General features: G+C 38.3%; 1 protein-coding gene across 2 annotated transcripts in view; it reads left to right on the top strand.

The window, feature by feature from the left end:
• FANCI (FA complementation group I) overlaps positions 1-21,679 on the top strand; it is a 75,541-nt gene that overhangs the window by 40,302 nt on the left and 13,560 nt on the right. Inside the window, exons 14-25 of one of the 2 annotated variants that reach the window (XM_021680664.2) lie at positions 1,831-1,961; positions 2,441-2,511; positions 3,672-3,786; positions 4,851-4,973; positions 6,624-6,692; positions 12,743-12,844; positions 14,005-14,172; positions 14,370-14,491; positions 14,985-15,146; positions 15,970-16,149; positions 21,032-21,198; positions 21,546-21,622. In XM_021680664.2, coding sequence (XP_021536339.2) covers positions 1,831-1,961; positions 2,441-2,511; positions 3,672-3,786; positions 4,851-4,973; positions 6,624-6,692; positions 12,743-12,844; positions 14,005-14,172; positions 14,370-14,491; positions 14,985-15,146; positions 15,970-16,149; positions 21,032-21,198; positions 21,546-21,622 — 1,487 coding nt within the window. The remainder of the gene's footprint in view (positions 1-1,830; positions 1,962-2,440; positions 2,512-3,671; positions 3,787-4,850; positions 4,974-6,623; positions 6,693-12,742; positions 12,845-14,004; positions 14,173-14,369; positions 14,492-14,984; positions 15,147-15,969; positions 16,150-21,031; positions 21,199-21,545; positions 21,623-21,679) is intronic. The other variant, XM_044918337.1, reaches the window with a different exon arrangement.

Here is a 21,679-nt window from a genome sequence, read left to right on the forward strand (position 1 = left end):
TGAGAGAGGGAACACAAGCAGGGGGAGTGGGAGAGGGAGAAGCAGGCCTCCCGCAGAGCGAGGAGCCTGATGTGGGGCTCGATCCCAGGACTCTGAGATCATGACCTGAGCCGAAGGCAGACGCTTAACAACGGAGCCACCCAGGCGCCCCTAATTTGACCTTTTTCGTTGTTATTGTTTAAAGTGGGAGGACAGGTCTCCTGGGGGGCTCAGTCAGTTAAGCGTCTGCCTTTGGCTCAGGTCATGATCCCAGAGTCCTGGGATCAAATCCTGCATCGGGCTCCTTGCTCAGCGGGGAGTCTGCTTCTCCCTCTGCCTGCCACTCCCCACGCTTATGCTCACTCACCCTCTCTGTCCCTCTGACAAATAAATAAAAATTTAAAAATAAACAAAGAAATAAACTGGGAGGATAAATCGATTCACCATTATTCCATGATGGTGGGAAGCAGAAGTCTGTTCCTGCTTTTATACGTTCTCTTCCTTATAGATGTCATGCCTGTTTTCATGGCTTCGGTTATTTTTGTGGACTTTGGTGGACATGGCTTCCAAATCTTTATGTCAAGACTGTCTTCTTTCCTGAGTTCAGTGCCTCCATTCCTGTTGGTTATTTCTAGTTAGGTTTTTCTTTTTCCTTTTATTTCAAATGCAATACAGTGTCCTTCAAACAAATTCCCTTTTCAATTATTTGTATTTCTATTATTTAAAGCCTGGCTTTCCAAGTTCCAGAAGCTGGAATTCCTTTTTGTCTTCTCCAACATACTTGATACCTAAGTTCTCTCTTTTTTTCTCTTACTGTTCATTTTTTCTTCATTTTGTACCCTTCTTCCCCACCCATTGCCTAGCTTGCAGTCTTACAGCCTTGCACTTAGACCATTGCCACAGCTTCCAACTGATGACCCTGCTTTCTCTTCTCTCTGCAGCAACTCAACCTGCATTTGCCACCAGATAAGTATTCCTAAAATACCTCTCTGTGACTCAAAAGTCACCAATACCTTCTTTAATAAATGATTAGCTCTTTATTCTGGCCCTTAAAGTCCTTGACAATTTGATCCATCCTGCCTTTTCAACATTCACTTCACTTATTTATTTTTCTGAGTCCTTCACCCTGGCTTCACAGATTTCTCACTGTTGTCTGAATTTGTCCTGTATTTACTTTATGTATTTTGTCTCCTACTTTTCCTTTTACATTTAGTAGGCCTTTCTGGTTCTTGGTGCATCTGAATGTCAGCCTTCTTTCAGAATCCAGCTTAAATTCTTCTCTTTATTCTCCAAAAGCACACCAATTCATGATAATCCCTTCTTCCTTTGAGCTCCTCTTTAGACTCTCTCTTTAACATTTAAGGAATGTTACATTTGCTAGGAATAATAAACTGTGTTTGGGATTATTAGATATTTGGTGTTTATGTTATTTACCTCTTTCATTCTTTCAGAATGTATTTTTCTTGACTCCTAACTAAATTAATATTCTTGAAGGAAGAATGACCATGTTTTATGGTTAAGACTATACTATGTATACACATAATAAAAGTTCATTTATTGATTTACTTAGCTTGGAAATATGAAGATGTATGCTACTTGTCAGTAAAACGGATTTCTTCCCTTCTTTTAGATTAATTTTTATAGTCTTAATATTAGCACGGAACAAAGTTTGTAGTGTTCTGGTTACGCTGACCATAGAAAAAGTATATAGGATCAGTAGAAATTTATTTTGCAGTATACTTCGGAAAAGAAACAAAAAACTTTTTACCATTTCATTTCCCATATTTATTTTCCTTTTACTTGTTAAATCTTTATTGTTTGAGGCAACTCACTATAGATTCTGTTTTTCAGATCTGCTTTCAAATATCATCATGTATGCACCCTTAGTTCTTCAGAGTTGTTCTTCTAAAATCACAGAAACTTTTGACTATTTATCCTTTCTGCCCCTTCAAACTGTACAAGGGCTGCTGAAGGCAGTGCAGGTAAGTCTTCTGACTCCGAAGGAATTTGACAAGACTAAGGTTGAAGTGCCTAATGGAAGTCTGATGTGATTTTTCATAAATATAAATGTCTGAGAAATTTTATATCCCTTGATTCTTAAGCACAGAGTTTTGTATTAAAAGGGCAGGGGCACTGAGCTAGACTCTGTTTCCAAGTTTACACCTTCTTCCTGTCACAATTCTCTCTCCTTTGACTCAAAGTGTTTGAAAAGCCCTTAGAAAACTGAGGACAATAGGTTTAAAGGCATTAATGATTAGTTTAAATTTAGTATTTTAAAGGATGCTATTGTCCTTATTACTAAGTGTAATAAATATTGAAACATGTATTTAAAAACAGAACCAGATTTCCCTCTATAAGCCTAATTGTAACAGTAATGGGTAGAAATGAGCTAAGGCTAATAAATTTGGGTTGTGTTTTTGTTTTTGGGTTTTTTTTTACCCACTTATTCTTTGTCTTTCAGCCCCTTCTCAAAGTCAGCATGTCAGTGAGAGACTCCTTGATAGTTGTCCTTCGGAAAGCCATGTTTGCCAGGTATGGAGCATCCCGTGAGACCCTAGCAAGTAATGCCTTCTGACACTACTCACCGTCCTCTCTGCCATCTCCTCGTATAGTCTGTTCACAGTGGTCATGCAGATGTCTGACCCAACAGAACAGCTTCCATCAAGCAAGGCCTTGTGCAGCTTTCCTTCTCTCATTCCTTTTTCAGATTAACCATATAAAGACAGAATTATTACAGTTTTCACCATACAGATCAGGAAACTCTGGCTCAGAGACTTTCCAAAAGTCAAACGGAGGTTGGTGGGGCTAGAATTTGAGCTTGTGATCTCAGGTACGCCGCTAACACCCCTGGAATAATCTTCAGGACAAAGTTCGGCGCCAGTTGGCAACAGTTCTGAAGAGGAAAACACCTTAATTAAAATATTCAGGAAACTTACTCTAGTGAACATCGATCGGAATTGTGGTCTGGTGACTGTAGACCACATAAACTGTTAAGCAGTCTGAGGGCTTTGGCTTAGCCAATGCGTCCTGACCTTTCTTCCTTTATTTCTTAGTCTATAAGCTAGAGATGATGATACTACCTCCTAAAAAGTATTATGAGACCAGTAATGGGTAGAAAGCATTTGGTACTTTAAATATGAGATGCTCAATATCACATTGGTTTTTTTTATAGTGCATTCGTGGATATCCAGGGGAACAACTAGTAATTATCCCTCTTCTAGAATTGACAGTTTTTTGTTATTGCTTACCCAGAGGCATGTCTGCTAGGCCGAGGTTTGTATGTTGTGGCATCTCCATGGATTAGTCCGGGCCTCAGTGAGATGAGTGTATCATTTTTCTGAATGGAGGGTTTACAAGGCACCAAGCACTAGACTCCTCTGTGAGGAAGGGAAGTAGTCCTTCAGGCATTTGGCCCATTGGATAGCTTCTCAGTACTCCTGTCCTCATTCCCCACATAGAAGAAAGTATAGATAGTGTCATGAGGTTGAGTAGGTAGTGAAACGTCTTCTGAATTCCTCTACCACTAACTGCCAGGAACAGCTGATGCTTTATTTTGAGTATTTAAATTCATTTTATTTTGCTCTGTGCTTCATGGCGTATTCCTTCTCTAACTGGACTTTTCTGACCCAGAAGCCTATTCCTGTGAACTTAGTACTGTTTGTTAACTACTTCTCTGTCTATTCCCGAGCTAGCCAGCTTGATGCCCGAAAATCGGCGGTTGCTGGTTTTTTGCTGCTCCTGAAGAACTTTAAGGTTCTGGGCAGCTTGTCGTCCTCTCAGTGCAGTCAGCCCATCGGCGTGAGCCAGGTAAGCGGTGTGCACACGGCACCATGGCGTGTATCGGTGCAGGAGCTGATGGTGTGCAAGCTGTGCTTTCCTCCTCCTGTTCAGGTTGTAAAAATGATCCTGAGACTGAGAGTCTGAGTCTAGATGCTATTATTATCCCCAGTTTTAATAGTTTATTTACTTTGCACATGAACTTTTATCAAGCCTAGTAATCTGAGAAAATAAAACTTTTCACAATTTTTTGGTAATCCGGACTTTGGAGCAATAAAATTGTTTTTATAACTTAAATTACGTACTATATGACTTATAAATAACAAGTTAATGTGACAGTTTTATCAGGAATCCTTTATTGCTCTAGTGTAATTATACAAAACATCTGTTTATAACATATGGCACAGATTAAATATTAGGAGCACGGGCTATCAGTTTATTGTTATCAGCATCCCCATCTTAAGTATGAGAAGACTAAGGCCCAGGAAGGTTAAATAACTTGCCCATAGTGATACAAGCAGCAACGGGTAGAGCGGGGATTCGATGGCTCCGTATGACCTACCTCGAGGACAGGCCTGTAGTAATGATTACGAGTCTTGGTCTACAGTTGCTGGATTTATTATGTAAATCAAACAGGGCTATTCTTTGTCTTGTCCATTTCTAAACTAAAAATTACCCACCTCTAAACCTCTCAGGATTTTGTGGAAGCAAAAAGAGCTAGATTTTGCTAGCTACTGAAGACATTTAAAGGAAGCACTTTAGGCCTTTTAAGTAAAACCAAGTATATTATGACTCCTGGATTCTAGAGGCATGAAATCATCTGTGTGCCTTCCTAAGCAGCTGACTTTGTCAAGGAAGACCTTAAGGGATGGACAAGAGTTAATCTTAAAATGCTTGAAAATTGTTACTCTAAACCAGAATAAGAGTGGCACTTATCATAGCCTCGTGATGATTGTAATGTCAGCCTCAGTCCTGGGTTTTGGCATGTGAGGAAAGCTAAGTCAAAGTTTCTGACCAAGAACATAGGTTCATTTTACCTCCTTTATGAAAATTAATTTGGTAAAATACATAAAACTGGCCTCTCCTCCTTTCAGGTCCATGTGGATGTTCACAGCCGTTACAATTCTGTTGCCAATGAAACTTTTTGCCTTGAGATCATGGACGGTTTGAGGAGATGCTTAGGCCAGCAGGCTGATGTTCGACTCATGCTTTACAAGGTAAATCAGAATGGAAGGAATGTGTAGTTCACTCTTACTTGAGGCAATTAGGATTGGTAGTTTGTGATGGTTAGCCACAATTCCAAACACCCAGAAGAAAATCAAGGTATTAAGCATAAATCACATTGTACAGTTTACACACAATAAACCTATCGTTTAGGGAAAGCTTTGTATCGGTGTAGGAGACTTTACTAGCCAGATTCCCAGCCACCCACCAAGGGTCAGTCTTGTAAGCAGGCTTTACTGAGGATAACAGTCTCAGACCTACTATGTTGACTCTTTTCTGCAGTCATCCATGTGCAAAAAAGAATCTCTGCCCTTATCTAGCTCCAAATTTTAAAAATTAACTTGATATGGATCATAGACTAATCTGTTAGGATATTGGAGTTCATTTATTCATTAAAGATGTTACATCATCAGTTTGTAAAAACTCTTTTATATATTGATATTAACATTTTTAGTCATATTCATGGCAAGTGTGTGCCAGATTGCCATTTGCTTGGTGGTGGTGGTGATGATGATGATGATGATACTTTTAGACCTACAAAAATACTAATTTTTGGTTCTTTTTTTATCTTTTCCTTTAAGATATGCTATTTTTATGTGTGAAGAGTCCATAGCCTTCCAATGAATATTCACTAATACTGTCTTCTAGTTTTTTATGATTTTGTTTTTTATGTTTAGCTGCTTAGTCCATCTGAAATCTGTCTTGCTATAATATATAAGGAGTTAACTTTTCTCCAGGTTAACCAGTTGTCCAGATATTATTGCCTTCTTTATGTGTACTAAGTCTGTTTCTGTTTTGTATGTTATTCCTTGATTACATCTATAGATTTTTGTGCCAAGACCAAAGTATCTTTTATCATTATACATTTATAAAAAATTAGGGCTAATTTTCCTTTGTGTCTTTTCTTAACAAATTATTTTAGGGGGTCAACTCTCATTTGCTTTTTCTCAAAGATGAACTGTACAGTCTCTTTTCCTGGTTCCAAAAAGAAAGTTCTCCCCAGGATTTTAATTTAAATAGGTTGGCGGGGGGGCAGAGGGAGAGAGAGGATCTTAAGCAGGCTCTGTGCCCAGCACAGAGCTTGACATGGGGCTTGATCTCACGACCCTGATCATGACCTGAGCCAAAGTCAAGAGTTGGAGGCTTAACCGACTGAGCCACCCAGGCGCCCTTTCATTTAAGTAGTTTTAAACTATGACTGGGAAATTTGGGATGGGAAGAAATACCACAGTCATTTACATTAAGGTGCTTAGGGCCAGGAGACACTTTTGAAGCACTGGAAACTAAGTGGACATAAAGCCCTAGAAGAGAAGACTTAATGAAGGATGAGAGAAAAGAATGAAGGTTGGGACATTCTTGACTGTAAAAGAGCAAAGTATTCCAAAGCCTGAAGTGACCTGTTGTTTAAAAATTGTAACAGTTATGGTCAGTTTATTAATCCAGTTCTCAGTGATCAGAGATCTCTTTTTAACTCTTTTTAGGCAAATAATCTAAACTTCCTGAATTGTTTCTCCTTCTGCAAATATGGTCTCAATCTTTTTCAAAGAATTGAGAATAGGGTAAAATAAAGTATTGTTTCAAAGTTATGATTGTTCAGATCACTAGTATATCTGTTAAAGAGCTTACTATTTGTTTCCTCTTAGGGTTTCTATGATGTCCTTCGAAGGAACTCTCAGCTGGCTAATTCAATCATGCATACTCTACTTTCACAGGTAATATATGTTTTTTATTTTATGGCTATACAGAACAGATAAGGCATGGAGAGATTGACATTTTCCAAACTTTTCAAAATATAAAATAATTCCCAAATAGTACGCTGGTTGGTACACTGTGAACATGTCTGGGTATGTGATGATGTCCTGATGTTTTATTTTAATTACCACTTACCTGTCCGCCCTATTGCCATCGTCTTAACAGTTATCCTCCCAGTTAATGGTGTGCACCCTAAGTCAGAAGGACATTTTAAAGAACCTTTTTTTTTTTTTTTAAAGATTTTATTTATTTGAGAGAGAGAGAATGAGAGAGAGCACATGAGAGGGGTTAGGGTCAGAGGGAGAAGCAGACTCCCTGCCAAGCAGGGAGCCCGATGCGGGACTCGATCCAGGGACTCCAGGATCATGACCTGAGCCGAAGGCAGTCGCTCAACCAACTGAGCCACCCAGGCGCACCTTAAAGAACCATTTGTATAAGGGCTATCAGCAGCTGTGTCTGTTTGTTTTACTTCTAGAAGAAAAGAGAGATCTGAAGCAAATGTAGCAAAATATGGGCATGTTAAATCTGGGTTACAGATCCATGGGTGTCTGTTGGTTATTTTCTGTACTTTTCAGTTTAAAAAAAGATTTTTTAAGTTAAATTTTTCATAGGATGATCACAAGGAGAAGAATTCAGCTGGAGAATATTTGGCATAAATAAGACCTTTTACCCTGAACATTTATTCATTAAACATTATTTGAATCTTTTTTTTAAATTGCTTTATTGAGAAATAATTTACATACTATACAATTCACCCATTTAAAGTATACAACTCATTGGTTTTTAGTATTCATAGAATTGTGCAACCATCAACACAATCAATTTTAGAACATTTCATCACCTCAGAAAAAAGCCTCACACCCTTCAGCTACCACCCCGTAATTTTCTCATCCTTCTCCCACCCGCCTAACCCTAAGCAACCACTAATCTGCTTTCTGTGTTTATAGATTTGCTTATTGTGGACATTTCATATGAATGGAATCATACAATATGTGGTCTTTTGTGACTGATGTTTTTCACTTAATGTTTTCACGGTTTATTTATGTTGTTTCATCTATCAGTACTTCATTCCCTTTTATGGCTAAATAGTATTTTATTATATGGTATTTGAATCTTTTTATATATTGAGAGTTTGTTGGTTTATAACCCTCACAGAGCTTCCCAGGTATAATCTGAAATCGGCCCTTATACTCAGAGGGCAGGGAGGGACCAGCAAAAGAGGCAGGCTGCTCCAGGTTGGTAGGTAGCAGCTTTAAGAAGCAAAAGGAACTTATATGTGAGGCTTGTCTTGGGCAGCAGCAAGACCAGTGCATCCCTGTGCAGTCACCTGCCACATCCATAGAAGGTTAAATAGAGGCCTTAACTGGGCTTAGTCACATATACTGTGTAGATGTTCTCAGCATCATCACCATCTCAAGGCTATGTCCTTGGAGCAGCCTCTGGGAGCAGGAAGGTAAGGAGAACCCACATTCCAAGGACAGGGGAGGGGAGGGTAAGGACCTCTGATCCCCCAGGTCCAGCTCATGGGTAAACTGGTGGTCACATCTTCTTGGTAACTTCCCTAACAGAGTTCAGGATGCAATTATGTACTGATAATAACAACAATACCATACTGTATTATAGAGAGGGCCAAGTGTGTATGAGGCACTATAAGGTGGGTGATCTCATTTGATCCTACAAAACCCTGTGAAATAAAAATTATCTCCATTTTAGATTCTGAAAGGTTAAGTAATTTGGCCAAGATCACATAGGTAGGAAGTGGCAGAGCTGGGATTTGAACTCAGATCTTCCTGGCTCAAGAGCCCAAGCATGAAAATCCTCGTGTAAAAAGCACTAGATTAAAAACAAGGAGAATCTTGGGGTACCTGGGTGGCTCAGGTGGTTAAGCATCTGCCTTAGGCTCAGGTTGTGATCTCCAGGTCCTGGGATCGAGCCCCATGTCAGACTCCCTGCTCAGCGGGGAGTCTGCTTCTCCCTCTCCCTCTCCCTCTGCCTCTCCCCGTGGTTGGGCTCGTTCTCTCTCAAATGAATGAATGAATGAATGAGTAAGTAAGTAAAATAAATAAATAAATAAAAACAAGGAGAATCTATCTTTTCAGCAAATGATGTTAAATGATGTTGTGTAAACTGGATGTTCACATTCTGAAAATGAATTTGGATTCTTACCTTACACGGTATACAAAAATTAACCCAGTATGGATCAAAGACCAAAACATTAAGAGCTAAAATTATAAACCTCCTAAAATATAAGGGAAAGGCTTCATGACATTGGATTTGTTAATGACTTCTTGGACATTAACCAGAAGAACAGGTAACAAAAGAACACCAAAATTAAAAACTTTTGTGCAAAGAACACTATTTACAGAGTGAAAAGGCAATCCACAGAGTGGGAGAAAATACTTATAAATCATATATCCAATAAGGGATTAATATCTAGGATATACAAGGAATTCCTACAAATCAACAACAACAAAAACAACCCAATTAAAAAATGGGCAAAGGACTTGAATAGACATTCATCCAAAATATGTATATACACAAATAGCCAATAAACACATGAAAAGATGCTCAACATTACTAATCATTAGGAAAAAGCAAATCACAGCCACAGTGAGATACCACTTCATACCCATTAGGCTGTCTACCATCAGAGTGAAAAATGGTGGTGTGTATACAGAAATTGCAACCCTTGTGCATTAATGGTGGTAAGGTAAAATGGTACAGCTGCTGTGGAAAAAAGTATGGCAGTCCTTTAAAAAAAAATTAAGCACAATTACCATTTGATCCAGCATTTCCCCTTTGGGTATATACCCAAAAGAAGTGAAAGCAGGGATCTTGCATTTTTAATCCAGTATGACACCCCTCCTTTAGATGGGAATGTCTAGTCAATTCACATTTAATGTAATTATTGTTATGGTTGGATTTAGGTCTATTTTGCTATTTGTTTTACTGACTTTTTACCTATATTTTAAATATTTTTAAATTTTTTTTAAAGATTTACTTTAGAGAGAGCACATGCATGAGAAAGCAAGTTGGGGGAGGGGCAGGGGGAGAGCATCTTCAAGCAGACTTCTGCTGAGCACGGAGCCCAACATGGGACTCCACCCCACAACACATGAGATCATGACCTGAGCCGAAACCAGGAGTCAGACGCTCAACGCACTGAGCTACCCAAGTGCCCCTTTTGTTGTATTTTAATTCATTTTTATTTATTTATTTTTTCCCCCTTTTGTTGTATTTTTAATTTTGCTCTGGAGATTACAGTGTGTGTCTTTAATTTATTACTATATATTTAGGTTAATACTGACACACTTCCAGTAAAATATAGGAACTTTGATTCATCCTCCTGCCTTTATGGTATTGTCATACATGTTACATCTGTCTATGTTAAAATCCCAGCAAGATGGTGTTATATTTTGTTTTAAACAGTTATATGTATGTCTTCTATAGAAATTAAGAAAAAACAAAGTGTACAGACACAATCTTTTATACATACCAACATTTTTGTCCATTGCCAAAGCTCTTCATGTGGATTCAGGTTTACCATCTTCAGTAACTTCTGTTCAGCCTGAGGAACTTTTGTTTAGTATTTCTGTTGTGCAGGTCTGCTAGCAGTGACTTCTCAGTTTTCATCTATATAGAGATACATCATTTTGCCTTCATTTTTGAAGCACAGTTTCACTGGAAGTAGAATTCGTAGTTGACAGTTTCTTCTTTAGGTACTTTGAGTATATCATTCCAGTGTCTTCTGGTTTCCATTGTTTCTCAAGGAGCTGATTCCTGAGTGAACCAATTATTGTGTCTTTGGCTTCTGTATTTTCTATGTCATTTTTCTCTTATTCCTTTGAAGATTTTTCTCCTTGTCTTAGGGTTTTAAGAGTTTGACTTATGTTTACATGTGATTTTTGTGTGTGTGTTTCTATTTGAGTTCATTAAGCTTCATGGGATCTATACGTTGATGCTTTTCACCAAATTGAAGAAACGTTCACTCATTATCGCATCAAATATTTTTTCTGCCCCCTCTCCTTTCATTCTGGGACTTCAGTTGTATATATATATTGGAATGCCTGATTTTGTTCTACAGATCTTTGAGATTTGATTCATTTTTCTTCAATACTTTTTACCCTTCATATTTGATATTTTCTCATAATCTATCTTCAAGTTTACTTATTCTTTCTACTGCCATCTCAGATCTGTTGTTTTACTCTTGAATGTGTCTTAAATATTAGCAAATGCGTTTTTTATCTATTGAAATGACCATGTGATTTTTCTCCTTTAATGTGTTACTGTGGTGAATTGTATTATTTGATCTTCTAAACCAGCGTTGCCCTCCCAAGATAAACTCAAATTAATTACGATATATTACCTTTTTTGTACATTATTGGATTCAGCTTACTAATATTTCATTTAGAATTTTTACATATATGTTTATAAGAGAATGGCCTGTAATTTTTATTTCTCATACTGAACTTCTTGGTTTAATATGAGCTTAATGATTATTAACATGAGTTAAAATGATTGGGAAATGTTCCCTCTTTTTCCAGTTCGTATAAAATTTGAAATTAGTTATTTCTCTTCTTCCTTCTCTTCCCTTGCTTGGAAGGTATGTACTATGTTTCTTTAATCCAAACTTTAAATTTTTGGCTTTTGATTCTTCAGACCACACAAGTGGTGTGAATTCTAGCCCAAACTACATTTGGAGATTAGCTTATGGTTAGAAATTCCCAGGGGAGGCTTTTTGCCTTTTCCATACAGAAGATTTATTGTTTTGTTTTGTTTTGTTTTTCCATAAGGGATATCTCCTTTTGAGAATTCCAGCTTTGTGTGAGGTTCTCCGATTCAGCCTTCACCCCATGAGGGCCCTAGGGTTTGTCTTCAGGTCCATGAGCCCTACAACTATAGTTCTAGGCCTCCAGAATTGGCAGGTGCTGGCAGAAGAAACACCAGTTTCAGAGTTCATTTGCTCATGTAGTTGCTAGATTCAGGCTTTATGACATTTTCTAATATAATGAGATGTCTGAGGACTTCTCTTACTTTCCCATCATCTTAGCTATCTATTTAAAATTTTTAATACATTTTTTAAATTGTTCTCTACCAGGAGGGTTTCTCTAGACCCCTTGTCTACCACTTTGCTAAAAATGGAAGTTCTTTTCTCTCCCTTTCCCCCCACTTTTGTATGCCATTGCTCTGTTACAGTTCTGCTGAAGAAGCTGCATTTGAAGTTAAGATTTGAGATGTGTAGAAATTATTGGAAGGTACTATACTATTTATTAAAAGCTTTCCATTGGGCCTCAAGCCTGATCCTATATAAAACTTATAACCTGTTAACTATAGTGTACCCTTCAAACTGTAATAATCAGCTCATCAACATTCACACACTTAACAAGCATAAAAAATTGATGAAAGCATAGAGCAGTGCTTCCCAACTCAGGTTAGTATGTAGACCAGTAAACTTGTGCAGACTCCAAAGGTAAAAAAGAGAAAAATAATAGCTAATGTTTCTTGAGCTCTAAGTAGTAGGGTTTTTTTTTTTAGCACTTTACATGTATTAGCATGTTCAGTCCTTATACAGCCTTATTTGTTTAGAGTAATAATAATCTCATCAGAGATGAGGAACCAAGGCATGGATGCCTTTACCAAAATTATTAATAGGTGGTCGTACTGGGACTTAGACTCAGCCATCCTGACTCTGGAGCCTATACTTAACTATCAAGCTATACTAAAAACGCTGATTCCTTATGCAAATTTAGGAATTGGTGTGAGAGAGTATGATGTGTTTTGGGGAGTTAGTAGAAATGGAGTAAGAAAGAATATCTCAACATGATGCCTGAAGCAAGGGTAAAGGATGTGCACGAGCCCAAGCAACACAAATTTTGCCGCGTTGTTCTTTGGACACTTGGGAAATACGTCTTAGAAAATATCAGACATTAAAGGTGCCATTAGTTTGACCAATTAAAGAAGTGAAGAGCATTCATGAGCTGTGGTATCTTTTTTTCGTTATCATATATAGTTAAAACAGTTCTATGAACCAGAACCTGATGTGCTGCCGCCTCTGAAATTAGAAGCCTGTATTTTGACCCAAGGAGATCAGATCTCTCTACAAGAACCACTGGTGAGTCTTTTATTCCTTCTATAACCATTATTTTTACTGTTAAGTAAAAACATCAACCCTGTTGATAGAGTCAGTCTTTGGGAAGAGATATCTTTCCTGAAAGCACTCTTCTGGTACTCGCAATGAAACTTTACTCTTAAATCTTCCCTCCTTTTCTTTTCTGATCCATCATCACATTGGATCTGTTGGTAAGATATCTCCATGTCAGCACTTTACTAAATCAAGGCATCCATCACTCCCCCCAGGGAGCATTTTGTCTCCCACTTATGGCTCTTTGACTATATAATATGCTAAAATAGGCTTTGGAATGGGGAAGAGAGGTCACCCAGTAGCAGATGAACCTGCTAAGGGAACCTGCCTTATTAGTCTGAGGGGAGTATGTGATTTATGCTAAGCTAGAATTGGCATTCTTGAACCTTCAGGGGAACTAGGACAGGTGGTTTTTCTATTCTTGTGCTCTAGCCTCAGGAAGAGAGGATAAAAACTGAAACTTCACCATCCCAAGTAACTTAGAGCTCATGACAGGGGAGGGAAGTGGTCTTTTAAGTTGTCAGATCCTGCCTTCATAAATGGGCCTTCTTGTCCCATGAGACGGAGATGCTCTGTTGGTCTCCCATAGATTCCCTCAACATAAGCCTCTCTTTATTTTTTTTTAAAGATTTTATTTATTTCTTTTTGCCAGAGAGCGAGCATACGAGGCAGCATGAGCTGAGGGAGAGGCAGACTCCCTGCTGAGCAGGGAGCCCAATGTAGGCCTCGATCCCAGGACCCTGGATCATGACCTGAGCCCAAGGCAGACGCTTAACCAACTGAGCCACCCAGGCGCCCCAGCCCCTATCTTTAAAACAGCCTCTGGGACTCGAATCAGAATTTAACTTCACAACCTCCGTGGTATGGCCACTAAGGCAGAAGTAGCACATTCTGATGTTGCATTCTGAGGTGTCTGGTACTTACAAAGCCAGTTTTTGGGAAAGGTCAGGAAAGAATGCCTTTGTTGGTTCAATTAATTTTTTCCAGTTTTGCTAATTCAGGTTGACTTAATTCATGATGCTAATGAATAACTTATTTTAGCCTTGTAGGTAAGAATTATTTGTTGATTATCAACAGCCTCATAGATTGTCCCCTAAACACTCAAAAATGTTTACTATTGTCTTCTACAGGATCATCTGCTGTGTTGTGTCCAGCACTGTTTGGTCTGGTATAAGAGTAGAGTGATGCCCCTACAGCAGGAAGAAGAGGAGGAAGAAGAGTTCTACAAAGACTTAGAGGATATGTTGGAGTCTATTACTAGTAGAATGATTAAGAGTGAACTAGAGGACTTTGAATTGGTAATTGCTAAGTCTCAGCTGTATTGAATGATGTAGGTTTTTAATAGCTTATTAATTTTTTAAAGATTTCATTAAGTAATCTCTACACCCAGTGTGGGGCTCAGACTCACAACCCTGAGATCAAGAGTCACTCGCTCCACTGATTGAGCCAGCCAGGCACCCCAATAGCTCATTAATTTTTATCTTGTGTCTTTTAGGATAAATCGGCAGATTTTTCTCAGAGCAGTGGTGTTGGCATCAAAAATAATATCTGTGCTTCTCTTGTGATGGGAATTTGTGAGGTTCTAATAGAATATAATTTCTCCATAAGTAATTTTAGGTAAGGTATTGCTATGACTCTTTGCAATTTGATGAATACTTCCATTTTGTGTTTTTTTGTTTCTTAACTGTAACAGTGCACTAGGCACTGGACAGACCACAGGCCGTGACGCTGTCTCTTAGGTGGACATCTAGCCTAAGACCAGACTGTGCTCCTTCTACCAGAGAACACCAAACATATATCACAGGGGTAGCAGGCTTTCATTTATAACAAATTCCCAAACACTGAACTCAAGAAGTTCTGATTTCAATAGAGAAATTTTGTTTGGTTGGTAGTATTGGACTTTCATGCTCTGCATTGACTGGTATAAATAAGAGAGAAAAAAAATAACATAGATGGATTAGAGTCATCTGGAAGTTAATGCAAATTCATTCATTTATAATGTGTTTAAAATAGAACACCTAAAGAAACATTGTGATGTCCTTATTGGGTGTGAAAGTTAAACCACAATATTCTGATGCTTGTCCTTAGTGGTCTCTTTCCTTTTATACAGTAAGAACAAATTTGAGGAGGTTCTGAACTTATTTATGTGTTACAAGAAACTCTCTGACATCCTTAATGAAAAAGCTGGTAAAGGCAAAACTAAAATGGCCAACAAAATGGATAGTGTTTGGTCCATGAAATTTGTGTCTGATCTTCTCACTGCTCTTTTCAGGTAAGTTTATAACAGAGCACTTAAAGACATCTGTGCAGTAAAGATAGTAACAGGTTCACTAGTATTATCTAGTTTGGATTCACAATTCTTTTTTTTTTTTTTTAAAGATTTTATTTATTTATTTGAGAGAGAGAATGAGACAGAGAGAGCATGAGAGGGGGGAAGGTCAGAGGGAGAAGCAGGCTCCCTGCCGAGCAGGGAGCCCGATGCGGGACTCGATCCCGGGACTCCAGGACCATGACCTGAGCCGAAGGCAGTCGCTTAACCAACTGAGCCACCCAGGCGCCCTGGATTCACAATTCTTGATATATATATATAATAAGTAAGTCAGGAGGTTTGTAAGTTTCTTGACATGAAAGTTGGATAATCCTAGGTAGGCACTTTAAAGAACTACCTTGAATTATTAATAGAGAAAACTCAGAAACAATGGACTACTGAAGAAAAGAATGGATTGCAATAAGGTATTGTAGGAAAATCTACCTAAGTAGCTTGAACACTGTTATAACAGATAAAAAGAGAAGAAAGAAAAACCTGAATTGAAAACGTAGGAATAACAGCAATAAAAAAACATAGGAAACTAAGACTGACATTTAAATCTTATCAAAGTAAAGGGATTGGGGAGGGGAGGAAAGGAGATCACACTGAGAATGAGGACTGTAAAAGGGAGCTGAGGCAGTGATAGCGGCCGACTGGTGGCTGTCGTTAAGAGCTTACTAGGTCCTGTTCTTCTAAACAGTCCCCAGAAAACCTAATTCCAGATCCCAGGAGCAGTAGTGGACTCTCTTCTCTTTCTCTCTCTCTCTTTCCCCCTCTGTCTCTGTAGGGACAGTACCCAAAATCACGAAGAGAGCCTTTCTGTTCTGAGGTCCAGCAATGAGTTCATGCGCCACGCGGTGAGTGTAGCTTTGCAGAAGGTACAGCAGCTCAAGGAAACAGGGCATGTGAGTGGTCCTGATGGCCAAAACCCAGAGAAGGTCTTTCAGAATCTCTGTGATATAACTCGGTAAGTCACTCTCACCCTCAGAAACCTGTTCCACTTGCTGTGGAATCTCCAAGAGGGGAAGCTGGGCGTGGGGAGGGAGGCAGTTTGAAGTTGGGCATGCCTTAAGAGTAAAAGTGCACTCACTAATATTGAGTCTTTTTTTTTAGTCCTGCTTTGATGTGGAATATTAGGTAGATAGAAAATGTTATTCTATTACCAGGAATAAAGAGCAATATTACATAATGACTAATTCATCAGCAGGTAGACATAACAACTTTAACTGTATATGCACCTAACAACAAAGCACCAAAATACTTGAAGTAAAAATTGATAGAACTGAAGGAGAAATAAACAATTTATCCCCTCTCAGAAATCACTAGAGAACTGGTAGGTAGAGTATCAGGAAGGACATAGAAGACTTGAGCCACACTTGTCATCCAGCTTAACTTAACGGGTATTTATACAATATTTAACAGTAGTTTCAGAATGCACATTTTTTTAATGTGCACATGGTGTATTCATCAAAATGGACCATCTTTTGGACCATAAAACAAACTAAACACATTTTTAAAATAGAAATCAGTATGTTCTCTGAGCACAACGGAATTAAACAAGAAAGCAGTAACAAAAATATTTTTAATTTTTAATATTTATTTATTTCTTTCTTTAAATAAAGATTTTATTTATTTATTTGACGGAGAGACACAGCAAGAAAGGGAACACAAACGGGGGGAGTGGGAGAGGGAGAAGCAGGCTTCCTGCCGAGCAGGGAGCCCGATGCGGGACTCGATCCCAGGACTCTGAGATCATGACCTGAGCTGAAGGCAGAGGCTTAACGACTGAGCCACCCAGGCGCCCCTAATATTTTTTTTTTTAAACAACTGGATTATCCTTGTATGTTTGGAAATTAAATGCATTTCTGAATAACTCATAGTCTAAGAGGAAGTCAGAAATCAGAAAATACTTTGAACAGAATGAAAATGAACACAGTACATTTCCAAAATTTGTATGATTCAGCTAAAGCAGTGCTTAGGTAGAAATTTGTAACTGTCAGTGGTTTATATTAGAAGAAAAATATCAAATCTCTAAGCTTACGCATTAAGAAAAGAAAAAAAGATTAAAATGAAAGTAAATAGAAGGAAGGAAGTAATAAAGACAAAATAGAATCATTGAAAAAAGAAACAACAGAGAAAAATGAATGAAACCAGAAGCTGATTCTCTGAGATCAGTAAATGCAATAAATTGTAACCAGACTGATGAGGACAAGAGAGAGGACACAAATTGCAAATATCAGATATGAGGCAGAGGAGATAATCACTACTAGACTGCAAAAATTGATAATAATAGAATGCTAACAACTTTACGCCAATAAATTGGATTAAACGGACAAATTTTTTGAAACTCAGGAAGAAGTAGGTAAGCTGAATAATCCTGTGCCTACTTAAAGAAATTGAGAGGCGCCTGGCTGGCTAGTCAGTGGAGCATGTGACTCTTGATCTTGGGGTTTGTAAGTTCAAGCCCCACATTGGGTGTAGAGATTGCTTAAAATCAAAATATTTTAGGACGCCTGGGTGGCTCAGTCGGTTAAGCATCTGCCTTCGGCTTAGGTCGTAATTCCAGGGTCCTGGTATCGAGTCCCACATTGGGCTCCTTGCTCAGCGGGGAGCCTGCTTCTCCCTCTGCCACTCCGCATGCTTGTGTGTGCGTGTGCTCTCTCTCTCCCCCCCCCACCTCCCCCCCATCGAATAAAATCTTTACCAAAAAAATTAAAATCTTAAAAAAAAACATTGAATTTGTGGTTCAAAATTTTCCCTCAAAGAAAACTCCATACCTATATGTCTAATTGGTGAATTTTGCCAAACATTTAAGGAAGAAATAATACAGGGCACCTGGGTGGCTCAGTCAGTTAAGCTTCTGACTCTTGATTTCGGCTCAGGTCATGGTCTCAGGGTCATGGGATCAAGCCCTGCATCAGGCTCTGTGCTAGATGTGTAGCCTGCTTAAAATTCTCCCTCTCCCGCCCACTAAAAGAAAGAGAGAGAGAGAGAGAAAGAATACCAATTTATGCAGCTCTTCCAGAAGATAGAATAGGAGGAAACATGTCCTGACTCATTTTATGACGCCAGTATTACTGTAATGCCAAACCCAGTCAAAGACATGATAAGAAAACTGGCCAATTTCCTTTATGAATATAGATGTAAAAAATATTAGCAAATAAGCCCAACAGTTTGTAAGAAGGATGATATAATTAAGTGGAATATTTTCTCAGGAATGCAAAGTTGGCTCAAAATTTATAAATCAGTCATAATTCATCATATCAACAGACTAAAGGAAAACACCCTATCATCTCAATCGGTGCAGAAAATTCGACATAAATTCGTGATCAAATCTCTCAGGACACTAGGAATAAAAGAGAACTTTATCAGTCCAATAAAGGGAATATGTCAGCGCCATACTTAATGATTCAGTGGACTGAATGCTTTTCCCCCTGTGGCTCTCACCATTGCTATTCAGCATTATACTGGAGACATAGCCAGTGCAGTAAGACAGGAAAAAGAAATAAAAGGCATCCAGATTGGGAAGGAAGAAATAATAGTGTCTTCAGGGATATTATAATTGTCTACATAAAAAATTCCAAAGACATTTTTTAAAAGCTAGTAGATATATTAAACAAGCAATTTAGCAAGGCTGCAGGAAACAAGGGCAGTATTTTTTAAATTGTATTTTTATTGACATGCTAGCAGTGAACATTTGGAAATTTAAGTTTGAAAACAGAACCACTTGGGGCACCTGGGTGGCTCAGTCATTAAGCGTCTGCCTTCGGCTCAGGTCATGATCCCGGGGTCCTGGGATCGAGCCCCGCATCAGGCTCCCTGCTCCGCAGGAAGCCTGCTTCTCCCTCTCCCACTCCCCCTGCTTGTGTTCCCTCTCTCGCTGTGTCTCTGTCAAATAAATAAAATCTTAAAAAAAAAAAACAGCATCACAAAATGTGAACTTCTTGGCGATAAATCTAACATGTAAGATTTATGTGATGAAAACTCTAATAAAACATTTGAGCAAAGAAGACCCAAGTAAATGTAAAGATATGCAGTGTCCACAGATTCGAAGGTTCAGTATCGTCAAGGTGTTAATTCTTCGCAGATTGACCCATAGATTCAACACAATCCTATCAAGCTTTATGTTAGTAATTGACAAGATGATTCTAGAATTTATGTGAAAATGTAAGACCTAGAATAACTAAAACAGGTTTGAAATAAAAGAACCAAGATAGAGGACTCACTACCTGGTATCACAAGTTACTTTATTTAAGATAGTGTGGTATTGGCAGAATCTTTAGAGCATAATAGATCAGAAATAGATCCCACAAATATGGTCATTTGATTTTTGACAAAGGTATTGAGGTGATTTAATGGAGAAAGAAAATTCTTTCAACAAATGGTTTTAGAACAGTTGGACATCCATTGTTTTAAAAAATGAACCTTTATTCATTCCACATGTCTTAAAAAATTAACTTGAAATGGGTCAAAGACGTAAAACCAAAACTTGTAAAACATCTAGTGGAAAACAGAAAAATCTTTGCAATCTTGTTTTCGGTAAAGATTTCTTAGAACACCAGAAGCACAAGCTATATTTAAAAAAAAAGAAATTTAACTCTTTGAAAAACACTCTTAAGGAGATTAAAAGACAAGTCACAGCTGAGGAGGAAATATTTGCAAAGCACATGCCTGATGAGGGACTGGTAACCGGAGTATATAAAGAACTCTCAAGTTTAATTTAGTTTAAAACAGCAAATAACCAAATTTAAAAATGGGCGAAATATATGAACAGATACTTGACCAAAGAAGATCTATAGATGGCAAATAAGGACACAAAAGGATGGTCAACATAATAAGTTCATAAACTTTAAAAAATAATAAAAAGATTGACAATACCAAAATGTCATGGTTGTGGAGGAATTTGAAATCTTTTTTTTTTTTTTTTTTTAAGATTTAATTTATTTATTCATCAGAGGCAGAGGGAGAAGCAGGCTCCCTGCGGAGCAGAGAGCCCGATGTGGGACTTGATCCCAGGACTCTGGGATCATGACCTGAGCTGAAGGCAGACGCTTAACCGACTGAGCCACCCAGGTGTCCCAAGGAATTTGAACTCTTATACACTGTTGATGGAAATGTAAAAAGGAACAACCCTTTGAGAAAACATTTTGGTATTCAAAAGTTAAACACACACCTACCATATGATCTACACATTTCACTCTTAGGTATTTACCCAAAAGAAATGAAAGCATATATCCATATGAAGGTTTGTGATTTGCAACTTTATCTATAATAGAATTTGGAAACAACCCAAACATCCGTATCCAGTTGAATGGAGAAACTGGTACATCTATACAATGGAATGCTATTTAGCAATAAAATGGGATAAACTACCCATACATGCAGCAACATAGGTGAATCTCAGAAGCATATGCTAAATTAACAGAGCCAGACTCAGAAGGGCTACATACTGAATGCTAGCATTTTTATATGCTATTTTGTAAATAGTAAAACCATAGGGACAGGGATCAGATCAGTGATTGTTTGGAAAATCGGGGGGAGAAAATCCAGAACAGCATAAGGGAACTTTTGGGATGACAAATATCTTGATTGTGGAGATGATTATACAACTGTATGTTTGTCCAGATTCATTGAAATGTACATGTACGGGGTATGAATTTTACAGCATATAAAATTGAACCTCCGTGAACCCGACATTAATAAAATCACTTTTCTGGGGCACCCGGCTGGCTCAGTCAGTAGAGCCTGTGACTCTGGATCTTGGGGTCATGAGTTCCAGCCCCACGTTGGTTGTAGAGATTACTTAAAAATAAAATCTTTTCATAAATAATGACTTTTCTTCTTTTCAGGGTCTTACTTTGGAGATACACTTCCATTCCTACTTCAGTGGAAGATTTAGGAAAGAAAGAAAAAGGAAAGAGCATCTCATTGCTGTGCTTGGAGGGTTTGCAGAAGATATTCAGTGCTGTGCAACAGTTCTATCAGCCCAAGATTCACCACTTTCTCAGGGCTCTGGGTGAGCATTTCAGCTTTGATAAATTGGCTTGTCTGGGTTTCTCTTTCTTAACCAAACCTCTTGATTCTATTTGCTCATCTACCAGAGGACACCTGAGAGCAGTCCTGTTGTTGCTAAGGAGTGACATCTAGTGGATTCAGAATTGGCATTTACTGGCTTTTACACGTGACCACAAATAGTGACTGGAAATTGAAAGATAGTGCTAAGAAACTGCAGAATGTTAGGAATACATTTAAATCTGCCCCCAGTCTTTTTTTGGCTTTCTAAAAATTTAGCTTAATATTAAAAGGCCAAAAAAGCATAGTGAGTCAGTCCATTTCAAAGATCACATTCTTTTCCTTTCCTAGATGTCCCAGATAATGAGGGAGAAGAGGTGGAAGGCAGTGTTAGTCACAGAGCAGCGTTCCAGATCCGGCAGTTTCAGGTAGGAAGCCTTGGCACGCTGCCCTGCTTGCCTGAGGGCCCCTAGAGGGACTGTCAG

This window comes from Neomonachus schauinslandi, chromosome 9, assembly GCF_002201575.2.
Source record: "Neomonachus schauinslandi chromosome 9, ASM220157v2, whole genome shotgun sequence".
NCBI classification, from domain to species: Eukaryota; Metazoa; Chordata; class Mammalia; order Carnivora; family Phocidae; genus Neomonachus; species Neomonachus schauinslandi.